This window comes from Synchiropus splendidus, chromosome 1, assembly GCF_027744825.2.
Source record: "Synchiropus splendidus isolate RoL2022-P1 chromosome 1, RoL_Sspl_1.0, whole genome shotgun sequence".
Classification (NCBI taxonomy): domain Eukaryota; kingdom Metazoa; phylum Chordata; class Actinopteri; order Syngnathiformes; family Callionymidae; genus Synchiropus; species Synchiropus splendidus.
This window is the reverse complement of record NC_071334.1, coordinates 26,797,984-26,813,872: the sequence shown is the minus strand read 5'-3', so window position 1 is coordinate 26,813,872 and position 15,889 is coordinate 26,797,984. Positions and strand designations below refer to the sequence as shown.

Genomic DNA, 15,889 nt, shown 5'->3' with positions numbered 1-15,889 from the left:
TTGTGTAATAACTGTGGTAAACAGACTTAAAGGCCGACTAGTAGTTCACCTTCAGAAAGGAGCATGCAGTTCTAAATGTGTTATTTTATTTATTTTTATTTTTAAAATCATTTGATCTATTTAATAAACCTATTACAATATATTTTTCAGGCGTGTTAGGCAGCTGTCTACCACTTCAAAACACCTTATCACACTTTTAAATTATAGATTTATTATGTCGTGTTTTCAAAACAATATATGTAATATATATACTTTTTTTTTTTTTACCCTAAATATAATAGAAATGATTATTTTAACCTTGAGGAAACACATTTACTGAGTCAGACTAACATTACTGATTGTAAAATATAACATACTGGGCAGGAACAGATTGTCACTTTAGAATATCACATGATAAAATCACTTAATATTAATATTTCAGCCATATTTATGAACTGTTAAATATCTGTATTTCAGTTCTCCAAATGTTGATTAAAACTGTGTCTAAGTCACATTTGTCAGCTGTGTCAACAACCCAGATAAAGCTTCATAAACATACTCATTTGTGATTTTTGGCTGTTTAAGACCTCCGCTTCTTGAAGGTTATAAAATATCTGTAAGAAATGCTAAAAACAACAAGCTGTCTTGCCGATATTAAGCACGTTCCCATGCTTTAATGTAAGCAAGGGATAAAACAAAGCTAGCTTTTAAGAGGTGGCCATTTTAACTCTATCAACAAGTGTACGATCAGTGTTCCATGTGATTGCAAGGGAACTTCTGCTGATGACATCTCCTCTCACAAAGATTCTCATTGTCTTGTCTATTTCTGCCTTCACACAAACAGAATGTTCTTATCCTCTTTTCCGCTTCAAGTCCCTCAGTTCTGATCATGCTTGATCCAAACACGACTGACCCACGTGGGCATTTAACAGATTTGAAGGCAATATTAACTGTACTAAGATGCACGGACGTCTTCCCAAATTTAAATGATCTGATGCAGGAAAATCCCTCAGTCATGGCACCAGTGACACAACTGCCAGCAGCACTCTTTGTTCCAGTGAATCTCCCTCATATTGAAAAGAAATTATTCAAAACAAAATGATAATTGCATTTGGTCTCGGAAGTTGGCAGCCAATGTGGTCTCCAGTGGTCTGACAAACACAAAAAACAAACAAAAATAGAAGATTAAAATGTCACACATCCTACTGATGACACCAGTCTACAACACTACTAGCATGATGTGTGTGTCTTTAGAAAGCACTCATTCCTTTGTAGAATAAAGTTTGGGACAATTGTGAGCGTGAAGACTTGTTCAATAATTCTATAACCAGGACAATGAGATACTTTCACATCTGAGGTTCAACACTCGTAACCTAAGCCATGCCAGGATGCCTCGCGCACACTCTCATCCTGCTCACTCCTTGAAGATACGCATTTCCATGATGCGTTTTTCTGGTCCGTCTCATCCCAGCGCTTGTTCATTCGAAGCTGCCTGATGGAGTAATGGAGTACGGATTATGGGACCTCTCTGGTGTCATGGACCAGACAGCTGTTAAGCAGCTGTGAGCACAAGTGTGAGAAAACTTAAGAGTGAAAGGGGGGGAGTGTTAGTGTGAGAGAAAAGGATAGAAATGCAGAGCTGTAATTCATGCCGCACCTCCGACCTCACAGTTATTGGCTGACGCTGCCCCCGCAGAGGTTTGCTGACGTGAGAAAAAAGGCCACACTTCAGACCTCTGTGACCCGGGATAGGAAGTAGGTGGGAGTGAATGGAGGGTGGAGTCCCAGTGGTTTCTTACGTGTACAGGCACAGATGACTGTTTCCGAAAAGCTGTCAGAGAAACAATCAGGGCATGGAACTTGAACTCTTTACCCCAACTGTCTGTTGGGACCTCAGGGAGCATTGCATTTTTCCCTCTCAAAAAGTAAACACAAGCACACTGGTGCAACCTGACAGTGTCGAGGAAGCTACTTTGCAAGTGTTCTAGTGTTCTAATAGTGTGACTAAAATTGCTGTTGATATACCACTGTAAAAAAAAAAAAAAAAGAAAAGGTGTGGCTAAGTTAACTCACCAGAACAATAAGCTAAAAAGCTGTTTGGTGATCAACATGTAAATGTACTCTTCCACTTTTTTTTTTTTGCCATGGGACAACAATTTGGATATTTTGTCTCAAAGTCAACTTCAGACCAGTCGATAAAATGAAAGTTAGCATCGCTTTCACGTTTTCAAACTAAAATATCATATTATTGTTGTCAAGAGGCTGGACTCTTGTGTGGGCAGTCATATGAGAAGCGGTCATGTTCAGGTTGAGCTGACAGATGAGAACAGACTCACTTGTTCAAAGATTTTTGTGCTTTTATTACTGTTTTCTCCAGAGGTCTCCCACACTCTCACCAAGCGGAGCCAACTGGGAAGTTTATGTTACGACATTTCATACATATCAATGTGATTTTAGATGAGCTCTCGAGGCGCTATTGTACATGACCTTTCTTCAGTCATGAAATCTCACCTATTCAATCATTGAGTCACTTTGTAAGTCATATTTAAAAGCGACAAGGACTGTTGAAAGGTTCAGTAGTGCTGCCGGGGCTGGGTTCCAGCTTCAACTGATCAGAGATATTAATGACTTAACTTACTACGAGCCACTCAAATGAATCAATTTGTTTATGAAAATAAAACTGATGACCCAATTTTGCCTAATAATTTCACACCATTTGAATATCTACAAACGAATCACAACCTTCCTAAAAACATTTCTTTGCTTTGCTCCGAAATGCCTTACATTCCCAGGCTCTCAATCTCAAAATATCTGCAATGAACCACTTGGAGTGGATCCTGACAAAAGAGGGAGCATCTCCAAACTGTACCAACTATGATCCAAAACACAGGGACATTGTTGTGGTGGAAAACTAAACAGAAGTTTTTTCTTATTTTTTTATGGCAGACTTGTTAAAATCTACTCAAATGCTAGCCCACAAGGTTTGAGATTTGGTATAGCCGGCGACAAGGGGGCATGTGTTTCGGCACTGTCCATTTTTCCTCATTGATGGTACGCAGACTTGTCCCTTTACATTGGAAGTCAAACAAACCACGAGCATTTCAACATTGGGTCAAAGAACTTCTGTCTATGTTAGAGTTGGAAAAACTCAGACGAAACACTCCTTTTATGCAACATGTATAAGACCTACATTTGTCATAAGCCACGTGCCCTTTTCAAGACATAGAATGTGAGTGGGCTTATTTATTTTAAGCTTAGTTTGAATTTATCCTGCCTTTCCTTATCAATAACATTCCATTTTATGGCTCAGGTCCATTACTTGACATGAGACCTAAGCCCTGTATAACTGTGATGCATCACAAGATCTGTATGTACACAAGGCGTCTGTATGCTGAAGGGAGCGTGGGGCTGGGGGGTTTGTTGTATTTTTTTCCTTGCATCAGTGAAAGCTTTCAATCTGAATCTGTTTTTTTTTTCCCCAAAATCAAGTTTTGGAAAAAAAAAAACTGGCACTGGCACCCAATAGTCAGCAATGACGACTTGAAGGACAGACAGCTCTACTGCTAAACTGCTCCGAATGACTTGGCGAGTGATATTTGTAATGAGTTGAAACTGGAACAGAGTTGCGATGAATGCACAAAGGATTGTGGGGATGTGAGGAGGCAAGGCTTCTATCATTTATGCAGTCCTTTGTTGTTGCTACTATGGTGAAGGCAAGCAAGATTTCCCCACTGACGGAAGAATAAAGGCGGTCTGATCTAATGTCCATGTATTGCATTGATGCATTATAACTTGAATAAAACATGAATTAATGATTCATATATAATTGTAATGACACACACACACACACACACACACACACACACACACACACACACACACACACACACACACACACACACACACACACACACACACACACACACACACACACACACACACACACACACACACACACACACACACACACACACACACACACACAAAATATAGGGCCCCCTCGAAAACGAAGACCACTGTAAAGCTCACACTTTCACTACCAACTACTCCGGCCCAGAATGCCCAGAACAAACACCCAGTACACTGGTAAAAAGATAACATTTCCTCCACCAAATCATCCAGACAGACGCGTTTGGAAGCCTCAATCGCCACAGAACTGTCAGTTGCACTGATACTGGGGCTCACTCACCCGCTCCATCTTGTTGACCCAAATACAGGATTGCACGTCAGAAGTAATGGAATAAAAGGCAGAGATTTGTTTCAATTTGTTTGTTTTATTTGGAACCCTTCTCCAAATCACGTCGGTAATTTTTCCATTTCACAAAATATTTACAAAAAAAAGATATTTTAATGTCCTTTTTCTCTTTTTGTCGACTACTGTAACAGCTCCTTTTGAGGATGGTGACCAGTGCTTACGCCTCGCAGTTCAGTCTTTTAGAAAAGTTCATGAAAAAAGTCCCACCCTTATTGACTTCCACACGTTTCTAAAAAAAAACTGCATACAGTTGTCACTCCTATTGTTCATCTTCTTAGTGCCAAGAGAAGCCAAGAGCCTGTGTGCTTATTGAGAGGAAGTGACATCTTTGCCCTGCTGGAAGTACAAGAACAGCATCATCAGATCCTCCAGATGCTTGATTAGTTTGGTCTGTCAAGTCATTATTCTACAATCACAGAGTCTCTCAAAACAAGCGCGAGCGACGCCGAGATGTGTACCAAATAACACAAAGTCATTTGTAAGTACGAAGTGGAAACAGTCTTTGTCAGATTTGCGCCCTGTGGAATGAACGAGGGTATTTTGGGGACGTCGGATCCCCACGTCGGAGAGTGCTAAAGAAATAGGTTATGAATTCCCAAAAATCGAAGAGCCAGTCCTCCAGTGTCCACCTGCGGTTCAACGGCTGAAGCGTGACAAGGCGTCCACAAATGGATTGTGGGTTTTCTACGGAAGCGCGTTTAGTGTTCAAGCAGACGATCCCTGAACTCAGCAACAGAATTAAGAAGTGCTGCGATGGAGGAATAAAAGAGGAAGCAGCAGCGCCCCTGCTGACAGGATCAATCAAAGTAAGTTGCTAATAACATAAGGCAACTGACCTCAGTACAGCTGGAGGGACGAACATGAAAAAGCTCAGGCATTTCTTCCCTTTGCACCTCAGTGAACAGAGGAACTCTTCAGTGAAAGTTTGTTTTTCTGCTCTATAAATAAAAACGCCATTCTTCCTTCTCCTTGCTTTTTCATGTGTTAAATGCTTGGATGTGCCAAAGTAAGCAGTTATTGGCTTGTATATGCATTTTACATATAATACACAAGACTTAGCACAATGGCTGAAAAGAACCCAATAGAATGAAAACACAGTTTGACCCTGCCTCCGATTACATGTTCTACATGTGTGTGTGTGTGTAGTTACACATCACCTTCAATGTGCACCTCTTACATACTTGAAAGACAGTCTCTAGATACTCAGGTCAAATCCACACATGCACAGGGCCTCGTCTCTATCATGGTTTAAATATCTCTTCATCCAAAAAGGACCATTTCTTCCCAAAAAAGGTCTCGAGTGTGAAGCTAAATATTTATGTTGGCACATGAATACCATTTAATCTAAGAAACTCAATACTTTTTTGATTATGTTTTCAAATACATCTGCCTGAAACACAAAAGACAATCACTCGGATTCTAAACATACGGAATGTTTTTGCACATAATTTCGATACCATGTTTCCTCTCAACCAATTGTCTCCATCACTTAAACTATTAACTGTGACTTCTCTGGCTTTTGCACACTTTTCCACAGATGACATCACATGCCCCAAATGGTGAAAATATTCTAGCAGAGCCCATTAACTTTGCTACTCGCCATGTTCAGAGACACCTTCGAGAGGACGTGCCCAACAAAGTTGAAAATGCTTCCTGATAAGAGGTTGAGGTGATATGAAAAGGGTTATGTTGACGTTGACCCTGTTCATATGTGGATCGGGCCTCATATGTAATAACTCGGTGCCTGTCTTAGTTAGGAGTGGTGTTCTGTTAACTAGTGACATAGTGCTTTGTGGACGGCTGCCCATACAGCCCATAGAAATCTGCGTGTCTATGCGTCTGAGAAGCGTCGATCCAGTCCCTCACTGCCAAGCCCTGCATAGAAGGACCCCCTGAGCCCAAACCCGGAGGAGGGGGGTAGTCCTGGGCACTAACCCAGGGGAAGGAGCCCGAGCGAGGGTACGGCGGGTGGCTGCGGTGGCCCGACACAGAGGGCACTCCAGAACAATAGCAGTTATCCATGGTACACACCAGGATCTTGCGGCCACCGTACTGAGGCAGCACGGCCTGCTGGGAGGAGTGGGAGGAGCCGCTGCTCCCAGGTGGAAAGTGAGAAGAGCCAAACACGGAGCCAGAGTGGTGGTTGGTCAGGGAGCTGCTGCCACTGCCAGCGCCGCCGCCCTCACCGATGTGTGGTGGACCGCAGGGACCGAGCGGCTGCTGATTGGTGGACTGGCCTTCTCCAGAGGCCGAGCCTGAGCCCATATACTGCTGCTTCGCCGAGGACGATGACGAAGAGGAGCCATCTTTAATACCAGGAGCAGTGTTCTTCCCCACATTTCCCTCCGGGAAGGCAGTGGAATGTTTCCGTTTCTCTGAGCCGGAACCAGAACTCTGACCGCTGGGATAAGCGGGAACAGACTGCAGAAAGGTCGATGGAGGCGTGAGCGGAGCTAAGAAGAGAGAGATGGGTAGATTGGAATTAGTTATTGAAATGACCAAAAGTGACTGAAGGTGACTTGAGCGGATGTACCATCCAGCGTTCTTTTCAAGCTCTTCTCTCTTTTGGAGATCTCAGACAGGAAGAGCTTGGAGTTGATGCTTCCTACTTTGTAAGGAGGCAGACTGCTGCCCACGCAGGCCTGAGACCTGCAACAGGAGACACATGCTTTGAGCCGCCTGCTTCAAGCAGCATCACCAGGACCTGTCAACCTGTCAAAATCCTCTGCGTTGCTTTTCCACAAGAGCTATGAGAAAACAGTCTAAATAACTACTGTACAATACAATCTGTGCTATTGTGTCTCCTCTGATGACCACTTGAGTGAATTTGTGACCGGTAGCTAAGCTTCACACCCTACATGCTATTTTATTGCCATATGGAGAACATATAGCGAGAACGTACATAGAAAAAAGTGAAATGAAACATGAACGATTGTTTATTATTTTGCTAAAAGTGCAGTGAGCAGTGAAGCCAGTTGCCATGCTAACATGTACACGACATGTATGCTAACCCTAATGGTTCATAAAGATGTTGACACAAGTAAAATGAGACTGTTTGGGCGTCTTAGGACATTAAAACACAAGAAGGAGCGTATGAGTTACAGGGATGACAGTTCATTACTTCTAGGAAGATAAGCAGTAGCACTATTCCACGTCTTTGAAGGTCACAAAACAGAAAGATTGTTCAGCAAAAAAAAATCTCTGTTGAACAGAATGTGTTTTCAGTAGCAACAAGGAAAACAGGTTCTCACCGATCTGTGAGGATTTTTACAGGTTTGGTGTTCTTCATGAAGCTCAGCTCCTCTGCTTTGCTGAAGGCCGTGTGGAGGGAACTGAGAAGCTTCTGGGCTTCGTGTCGCTGCTCCCCCAGCGCTAGGACCTGGGCTGCATTCTCTTGACAGAATCGAGCCTGGGCCCGCTCCAAAGCCTCAAGTGTCCGACCCAGATCCTCCTCTAGGAGCTGATGCATGCGCTGGTACTGCAGACGAACCTCTTCTTTCAGCTCACAGACCCGGTCCTGAGGGAGGACAAACCCAAATTCACTGAAAACTGCTCATAATAACAGCATTGTTACATTTCCTGAAGAACAGAATACATTTGAATATTATTTTCTTCTATATTATAAATGACATAATTAGGCATGGCACAGTACTGTCTTCACAATCGTATTTGATACAGTTTTCATAGGTCGAAAAGTCGGGGTTGAGGCAATGCGACAACTGTTGCCACGATAAAGGAATGCTTGCACACTTTTCATTCCATTTTTGTTCAAATGTTTCATGCCACACGACTGCTAGGATTTGATAACCATGTTAACAATAAATATAAATAACTAGATTTGAGATGCCACTGAAAAACAATTTGAATTTTTCCCCAGACAGAATTCATGATTACATGTCTCACACATATACTGAACCAAATTATTGATGCAACATATTGTACTGTTCCAACATTTGCCCAGTAAAATTATTATTTTCTAGACAGACTGAGTGATTTTGGAAGGGTTTGTTTTGTCTTTGTCCTCCATGATTGCAATGCGCCGGTATTCAGATTAGATCTGAGGCTCAACCACGTGTGCCTTCCGGACATGCCCAACAAGAAGGGTGACCACGTGTGCCGTTGCATGTGTCCTGTCAACAAGAAGCCACAGATGCCTGTAGTCGTGAGGCAGCGTGCCATTGGCATGCTGGATGCTGGAATGTGACTTCGGACAGTTGCTGGGCGCCTAGGTGTCGACTATACGACGGTTTGTCGGTAACAGAACCGTTTCCATGGGTTGGGCAGCACCGCCAACCGCCCACACACATGCAGACCAAGTGTTACCACCAGGGCTCAAGACCGCCACATCCAGATCCTGCACCTGCCGCACGCACAGCTGATGTAGTAGTTAGTTCACACAGCAGGCGAATTTCCACACAGGCAGTCAGAAACTGACTAGATGAAAATTCGGGTTGCAATCCAACGCCATGTTACACAGTGCCTTTCTTCTTCATTGTGAGTCAGAATTTCATCACTTTTTGTTTCTGTAAATTTTGCCTGAACAAGAACTTATAGAAACCTTTTGAGAATTGCACATACATACACTCTACTCCTCAACTACAGTTTCTTTCAATGCAATTTCACAAAACAGAGATGTGAATAACTCAACGACACAAACATAATATTGATCAAAGACTTGCCTCCACCACACACTTGTCCGAGTCCAGCTTGCAGAGCTGCTCCTCGATCTCCTGCACCCGGTCCTCCACTCGCTCCTGCTGCTTCAACAGATTTTGCTGGGAGGGGAGGGGAAAAAAACAGAACAAGTTTCAAAAGTTGTGACCTCAACTTGCTTCCCCCACACCATTCCTGAGATATTGGAATTCAGGAGTCGGCTAAATTAAGTCTCCATCCAACACACAATCTCTGTAGGGAAGTAGTGGGGAGGGGGAGGAGCAGGGGCGTGCTGCCATAGCAACCAGCAGCTATTTTGTGTTTGCATTCGTAAGGACTCATGCAGGGGGAGCCGAGACGGCACAGATAGACAAATGGAGACACAATCTCAGCAGCTTTTCTCCTCCAGTGCACCTCCTCTTTCAAAAATCCTGGCCACTCACTGATCTATCAGTGTACTGGCAACACTTGCGATTTCTAGGATGCTGCTCACGCTAAACCTGGGTGGAGAGTCCAGTTTCGCAAAATAATCGGACTCAACACATAGACTGCTTAACATCAGTCCACATTTGAGACGGTTTTAAGCTCGGCAGCGACCAAGTTGAGATAAATGAGATGCTGGCAAGGAAGGCTTCATGTTGGATCATGCTAAATAGGAAACAAACATCTTTTAAATTCTTAATGTGTCAACGTACTACGAAGACACCCTTTGATGTGGGTTACAAATAACACAGTGCAGACAAAACAAGAATGTTTCTTTGTGACGGCCAAAGACCCTCTGTAGAATACCATTGACACAGATTTAGCTAATCCTTTATTCTATTAATATTTCATGTAAAAAATGAATAATCTGAGCTCATCATTCTGTGATAAATAATGCGTTTCGCAGATGTGATCCAGATTCGAGCTTGCGAGGGCCGACAGTGCCCACAGCTGACAGGGGACCTTGGAGCTAAATGCTAATGTGGCTACCAAGCGAGGTTCATTGGCTGGAATGGTATTTGAGTGCTTCAGAAATGTTTCATGCATTAATGTGGAGTCAGAACAGCAGGAAATGTGCATCACGTTTGTAAGAGGCAGACAGACAGTTGATCGTATGTAAACTAGTTCTTGTCTAATTTGAGTAAACGCAACGGCCTGACCAGGATTTTGACACACAGCAGAGCAAAACGTTTCTGATTCATCGATGACATAGACGTAACACAGCAAGTCAGAAAATCTAACTCAAAACTTTGCTGAACTGCCAACTAGAACTGCAATGCAGCTCCCTCGCGGTACCTCCACTTCACACCCCAAGCATCACATGTAAAAAATAGGTTTCCCTGACACACGACTATCCAACTTTTGAAGTCGTTGGCAGCAGTTTTCAATCCCAAGAAACCGCAAATAAAGGGTTTCCTGCAACCATTGTTACCTTGTGTTCCTTTTAGAATGCACTGTTGGACCATTTCAAGAATCATTATTCAGCATTTATTCCAGTATGAGATTATTTAGCCCGTCATTAAACACAACCCGGGGAACATTTGGTACTAATGCGGCATCACATCAGCAAGTTGTTGTTTTCCAACCACCTAAAAAAAGTACATGGGGTCTGTTTGATGGCGAAAAGATTCACAGCAGTGTCTATGTGATTCTCACGATTCTTGGCAGGTTATAAAAGCCAGTTGAACAAAGACATGTCCAAGGCCTCTTTTAGTCAGGAAAGTACGGAAACAACTTCAGAGTACATTAATCTGTGGAAGCACGGAGGGCCATGCTAATGCTCAGTGATAGCTAACTTAAAATAAGTATTGCAGCTATACTGTGGGAGGAAATATATGCTGATGCAGCACTCTGGGGGTTAGGTAACAGCTTTTGTGGGTGCACTAAACAAGCAAAAGAACACCTTCAATTGTTGTGTTGGGTAGGACGTTGTGTTTATTATGTTGTTATCTAATCACCTAAGGGGGAATTTTTTGGTGCCGAAGGATCCACCTATATAGGGTAACAAAATATGCTGACAGTGCACCATGACCTCATCAGGCAAGAGCTCACACAAAAAGGTAGCTTCTCCCTAACCCTGTCGAGTCTTTACGACAGACCCATAAAAACTAGTTTTGGAGAGCACAGCCATCAATATATACACAATAAACAGATGATGGTAGCATCAGCGGCCCACAAAGAGGGAGAATTAAACCTGCACACTCCTGGGCCTCGGCAGCACAAGGCTGGGAAGTGCTGCCCTAGATATCTCCAGAGCGCACACGCACACACACGCACACACACACACACACACAGCTGGCATTGCTAGATCCAGGACTGTGACCTGGTTGTGCTGATTGATTGAGTTGGGCTCCACGCAGAAGCCAGGAGGTTGGAGAGGCAGCTTCCAGAAGGGAGTAAGCAGATCTACGTGAGAGGTCTAAATAGGGGTGGTGGGGGAGGAAGGGGAACTCTTTAGCTGTCATTTCAGAACAGTGCTGTTTCCATCAGAGTCACCAGAGCAGGAGAGCAGGGCCAGAGGGAAGGTCAGCGGTGGCCCAGAGCAGTGGGTGGATGGGAGGAGATAGCGAGGTGCATTTAGAAGCTGCAGGGTTCATGTTCAACGACCATCAGACATGAAGCTTGTAAATCAATGTTATTGATTAATTCGAAAGAAAACAGTGATTCATTTAACAGAAATGAGAGTCGGAAATTGAGAGGTTGCATATATCATCCCCCATGGTGATGTACTGTGTCCTTGAGCAAGAATCTCTATCGCTGGTATCATGCTACAGCAATAATTACAAACACCCATCAGGGGGTGGAGGTGGAACCTCCCCAACATATGCGGCAAAAAGGGTAGCCTTCGTTTCCTTTAATATTACAGCACGTTGAGGCTCAACAGATTATCGAGTATGTATTTAATCCAGGCATACATGAGAGCCAAGGCCTGACAAATTATAAGACTCTGCCATACTAGTAGAAGTACCTGATACTTAAATTCAGAATTGAATCGTAAAAGTCCAACAACAGAAATCACAGAGAGGATCTTGAAGTCAGGCTGCTGTTCCACTAGATAATAAGTTGACAACTGATTTGGACTCCTCTCTGACTGAGTTTCAAACGTCTGGTCTATGTATTATTAAGGCAGAACCGTACCTTAAAATTAGCTATAAAAAGTGACTATGAATTAGCATATGGAGAAAATGAAAGGATGGGTGAATAAATCTGAGTGTTCTAACAGTTATACGACACAACATGAAACCGTACTGAACACTAAATCATCGCAGCCCTTGATTTTCCTAACTCCTGTTGGATTCGCTTTTACGGCCACAAGGATGTCAGTGGAACACATTTAGAGCAGGTGTCAAACTTCTTGTTCCGCGTGTGACATTAACTATACATAAAGCAGAATAACAGAGTTACTGGCAGACTCCAGCATGACGCACTCAACACCTAGCTTGAGTGTTGGGTGACCTCACAGCTCCTTCAGTCATCTTCCTGAAGTCACCGTTGGGTGACTCAATATTCCGGTCACTCTATGACATAAATTAGCTAGCGCCAAGCCATTTAAAAAAAAGAAGGTAAGAAAGAATGCCCAGAAGAAAAGCGAAGATTCAAGTGGCAAATCCCCTCACAACGGCCGATTTTTGCTCAAGGATGCACCTGTGCTGGGCAGATAAGACCCTCACAGGGCCCCTCATTGTTCCGCCCTCCACAGCATTGTTTGTCATTCCAACAGATGAGAGGAAACAGGGATTGATCACAACTACAGAAAGCACAGACTTGATGACGGAAGCCAAAACCACTAAATCCCTTTGTTCTACATTTTATCAATCCCTCCAGTTCACAGCGTAAACAACTTCCATCGCTCATTTTAATTCAGTCTTTTGTGAATGTTTGTGAAAATGAAATGGATAGATTAGTGCCATCGTAAATCACTTGGATCAAATGCACATCTAAAACGCCTCTACGTATACCATTATTTTATTCACAAAACACAATTAAAAAAATAAAAAAAGCCAATTTTTCTTCCTCCATGTACACTTTGTAACTTAAAAGGATTTAAAAAGACATACCACAACAACAGACATTCCAGTCATTTCTAATTTTGCTGCCAATCTTAGTTACTGTTGGGACCTCCAGAATTGCAACTAATGTGCCACATTGGCACTTTTATGTTCTTCTACATACTGTATATAAACATACTTTGTACTGCAGGATTTACTATTATGTGACAGAAAAATTATGGGTTTTTATTTCACATGACCAAGACATTGTGGGCATCATGAAAATAGTTACGATCATACTTACTCGTATGTCATTGCGCCTTAGCTCTACGTCGGTGACAGCGTGACCATGGCTGGGATGGCACCGGGCGAAGCAGCAGTACTGACACACTGCCGTCTGCTCTGCCTCGCAGTGGTACAGCCGGTACTCGTCATGTTGAGGGCAGGTCCAAGCCTTCACCGCATCCGCCTCCACCAGCAGGTGTCCCAGAGCAGAGCACGGCTGTTGTAGGTGCGTTTGGACGTGTGACTGGCAGCAGGGGGCATTGCAGCGCAGGCAGACTTTGACAGCAGGCAGCGGCGGGCCACGGCGGCATAGGATGCACTGCAACGCCGGAGTGGTTGCCTTCTCCACGCTCAGTGCATTGTACTTCTCGACTATGTTGGACAGTTTGTGGTTCTTCTCCAGGCTGGGCTTTTGTGTATATGCGTGATTGCATTCGGGGCATCGGGCCAGCGTGGAGTCTTTGGCCCAGGCCTCACTGATGCAGCCCCGACAGAAGTTGTGCTTGCATGGCAGCTGGATGGGATCTGAGAAGACGTGCAGGCAGATGGGGCAGATAAGTTCCTCCTCAAAACAGTTCCTCCACGTCTCTGCCATATCCGAGGCCATCATGGTGCAGGCAGGCATACACTGGCAAGTCCTCCAAGTCTAGCCAGCACAGGAAGAAACCCAACACTCTCGGGAGTCTTGACAAGCCCCTCACAGATGTTTATCTCCTCTAAATCAGACAAATGCAGCAGTGTGTGGGCAAATTCCAGAATACTGACCAGTGAGGATTTCAAGGATGACAACACACAGCAGGGGCGGACGCGAGATTACAGTAAACGTTGCTTTTCCTTCCCTGTCAATGACTCACTCGCACACGGGGCCTGCCGTCTTTGGACCTCCTGCGTGCTTCTATCAGTGTGTGTGTTCAGGCCTACAGGAAGCTGAGAAGCCTACTCCAGGTGAACCATGAAAAGCAAACAAGGCACAGAGATCTGAACATCTACAGTCCATCTGAGAAGAACATACTTGATCCACCTTCTGGTACTGACTGGGGGATTACGATCGACAACGGCTCCAGCCCACACCCAAGTTACTTCTCACCAAACTTCAACCTGGCGTACCCCCTATTTCCTACAGATGCTATTGTCCACCGACTCCTACACAGGAGAACCACTCGAACAAGCAGAGGACACTGCAGGTGGTAAATACGCGTCAAAAAATGCGAGATGAGCGGTTTAATCTGACACGAAAGGATTTCTGAATGCATGTACACAAGGCCTCTGCTTTACCACTTTCCTGTTGACAACAAAGGCTCTTTAATCTCCTAAAGAGAACGAAAATCACACCGGGGCCATCACCTTTCTTTTCCAGGCTGTTTACTGCATAGTTAATCGTTGGAACAGTCCGGCTCCTGCGCACAAAACAAAGGCTTTTAAGGATCCGCAGGAATGCTGGCCTGCTCGACATCTATCAAACACAATCCACGCAGATTATAATTCGGATCACACGACCAACCTTTTCTTTAAAGATCATTTATCTACTTCCTCATCTCGGTTGAATACATCAGACGTCACCTCACCATTTTAAAACATAGCTACGGGACACCGAACCCCCAACTGCGCTATTTCTCACAGAATCTCGACATTGTTCAAGTATTGGTCTGTAAAACAGCACCGATGGAACCAGCGATCTACTCTGAACGGGCAGGTCGCTTTCTGTCCTTGTTACGGGAAGCTGTCATCAGCCATTTTGTAAATCCTCATTAAAGCATATCCACCGTGAAAATGCTGTTTCTTCTTGGTCTGGGACACACAGGCACGGTGACAGAAGCCCGGTCCTTTGAGGAGGAAAAACAAGCTTTTGTGGCGGCGATAGGTCCAAAAGGTGCCGTCTTGACGTGGGTATTAACCGCGGCCTGGTTCGATGAGACGTCCGCTTAGAAGAGAGTCCCGGATTTGTATTTCATAATAACAGCACCGTCGTGAATCATGATTTCAGTTTCCTCGCTCTCTATCACCCCCCTTTTTTTCTTTCTCTGTCGCTATCGGTCAGGCTATAGAGAGGAGGAATGCAGGCGAGCTGGACTGGCTGTCCGGGGTAGCGTCAGGAGAACTGAGTTAGCGCGGACTTCCGGCATTGTTTTTCTAAATAAGAGCAGTCATGCTAACAGGAAATAAACCACACCGAGCCTGGTATCTACACTGGCTCCCTGCGTGGCAAAGGGAATTGTTTAAAATCCTTATATAAGGCCCAGGGTGGAACAAGCTAACTGAGGCATAAGTGGAACGCCGGCTGACCCTCTGCAGGGTTGAATAATTTTTACCTCTGTGAGCTTAAGTTATCTAAACCAAATTTGATTCAGAGGGCAGAGTATTTGTCATGGTCATACTCATGGTCATGATTTCAATTGTAGTCAGCGAATTAGAAAGGTAAACACAATTCCACTCACTGACATTATGCTTCTGTGGCCTCTCACCCTTCATTTAACCATCCAAAGCAAATAGCTAACCTTAACATTGGATTATATGTCCTTTATTTGTCCTTCACATTGGGGAAATTCAGCGTGAACCATCAATGACAACAAAGACACCCATGACATTAAAGAAAAGGCCATCTAATCTAATTCTCAAAAAACACCAGAGACATTCACAAAGCAACAGGATACATTAAAAACTCAAAGCCACAAAAAGAACGCCATTAACAGTGAAGTCACATCTTATAAAACTTAAATCTAATTATAATGACCTTGGTGTTTTGAAG

At 43.9% G+C, this 15,889-nt stretch overlaps 1 protein-coding gene across 1 annotated transcript; it reads right to left on the bottom strand.

Annotated features, from left to right (window-relative positions):
* Window positions 1-4,001: 4,001 nt before the first annotated feature.
* trim8b (tripartite motif containing 8b) lies at window positions 4,002-15,401 on the bottom strand. Its single transcript, XM_053886836.1, has 5 exons — window positions 13,163-15,401; window positions 8,914-9,009; window positions 7,486-7,751; window positions 6,768-6,883; window positions 4,002-6,687 (listed from the first exon to the last, which is right to left on the bottom strand). Exons 1-5 carry the CDS (start codon window positions 13,766-13,768, stop codon window positions 6,005-6,007), a joined length of 1,767 nt encoding a protein of 588 aa, XP_053742811.1. The 5' UTR covers window positions 13,769-15,401; the 3' UTR covers window positions 4,002-6,004.
* Window positions 15,402-15,889: the final 488 nt, after the last annotated feature.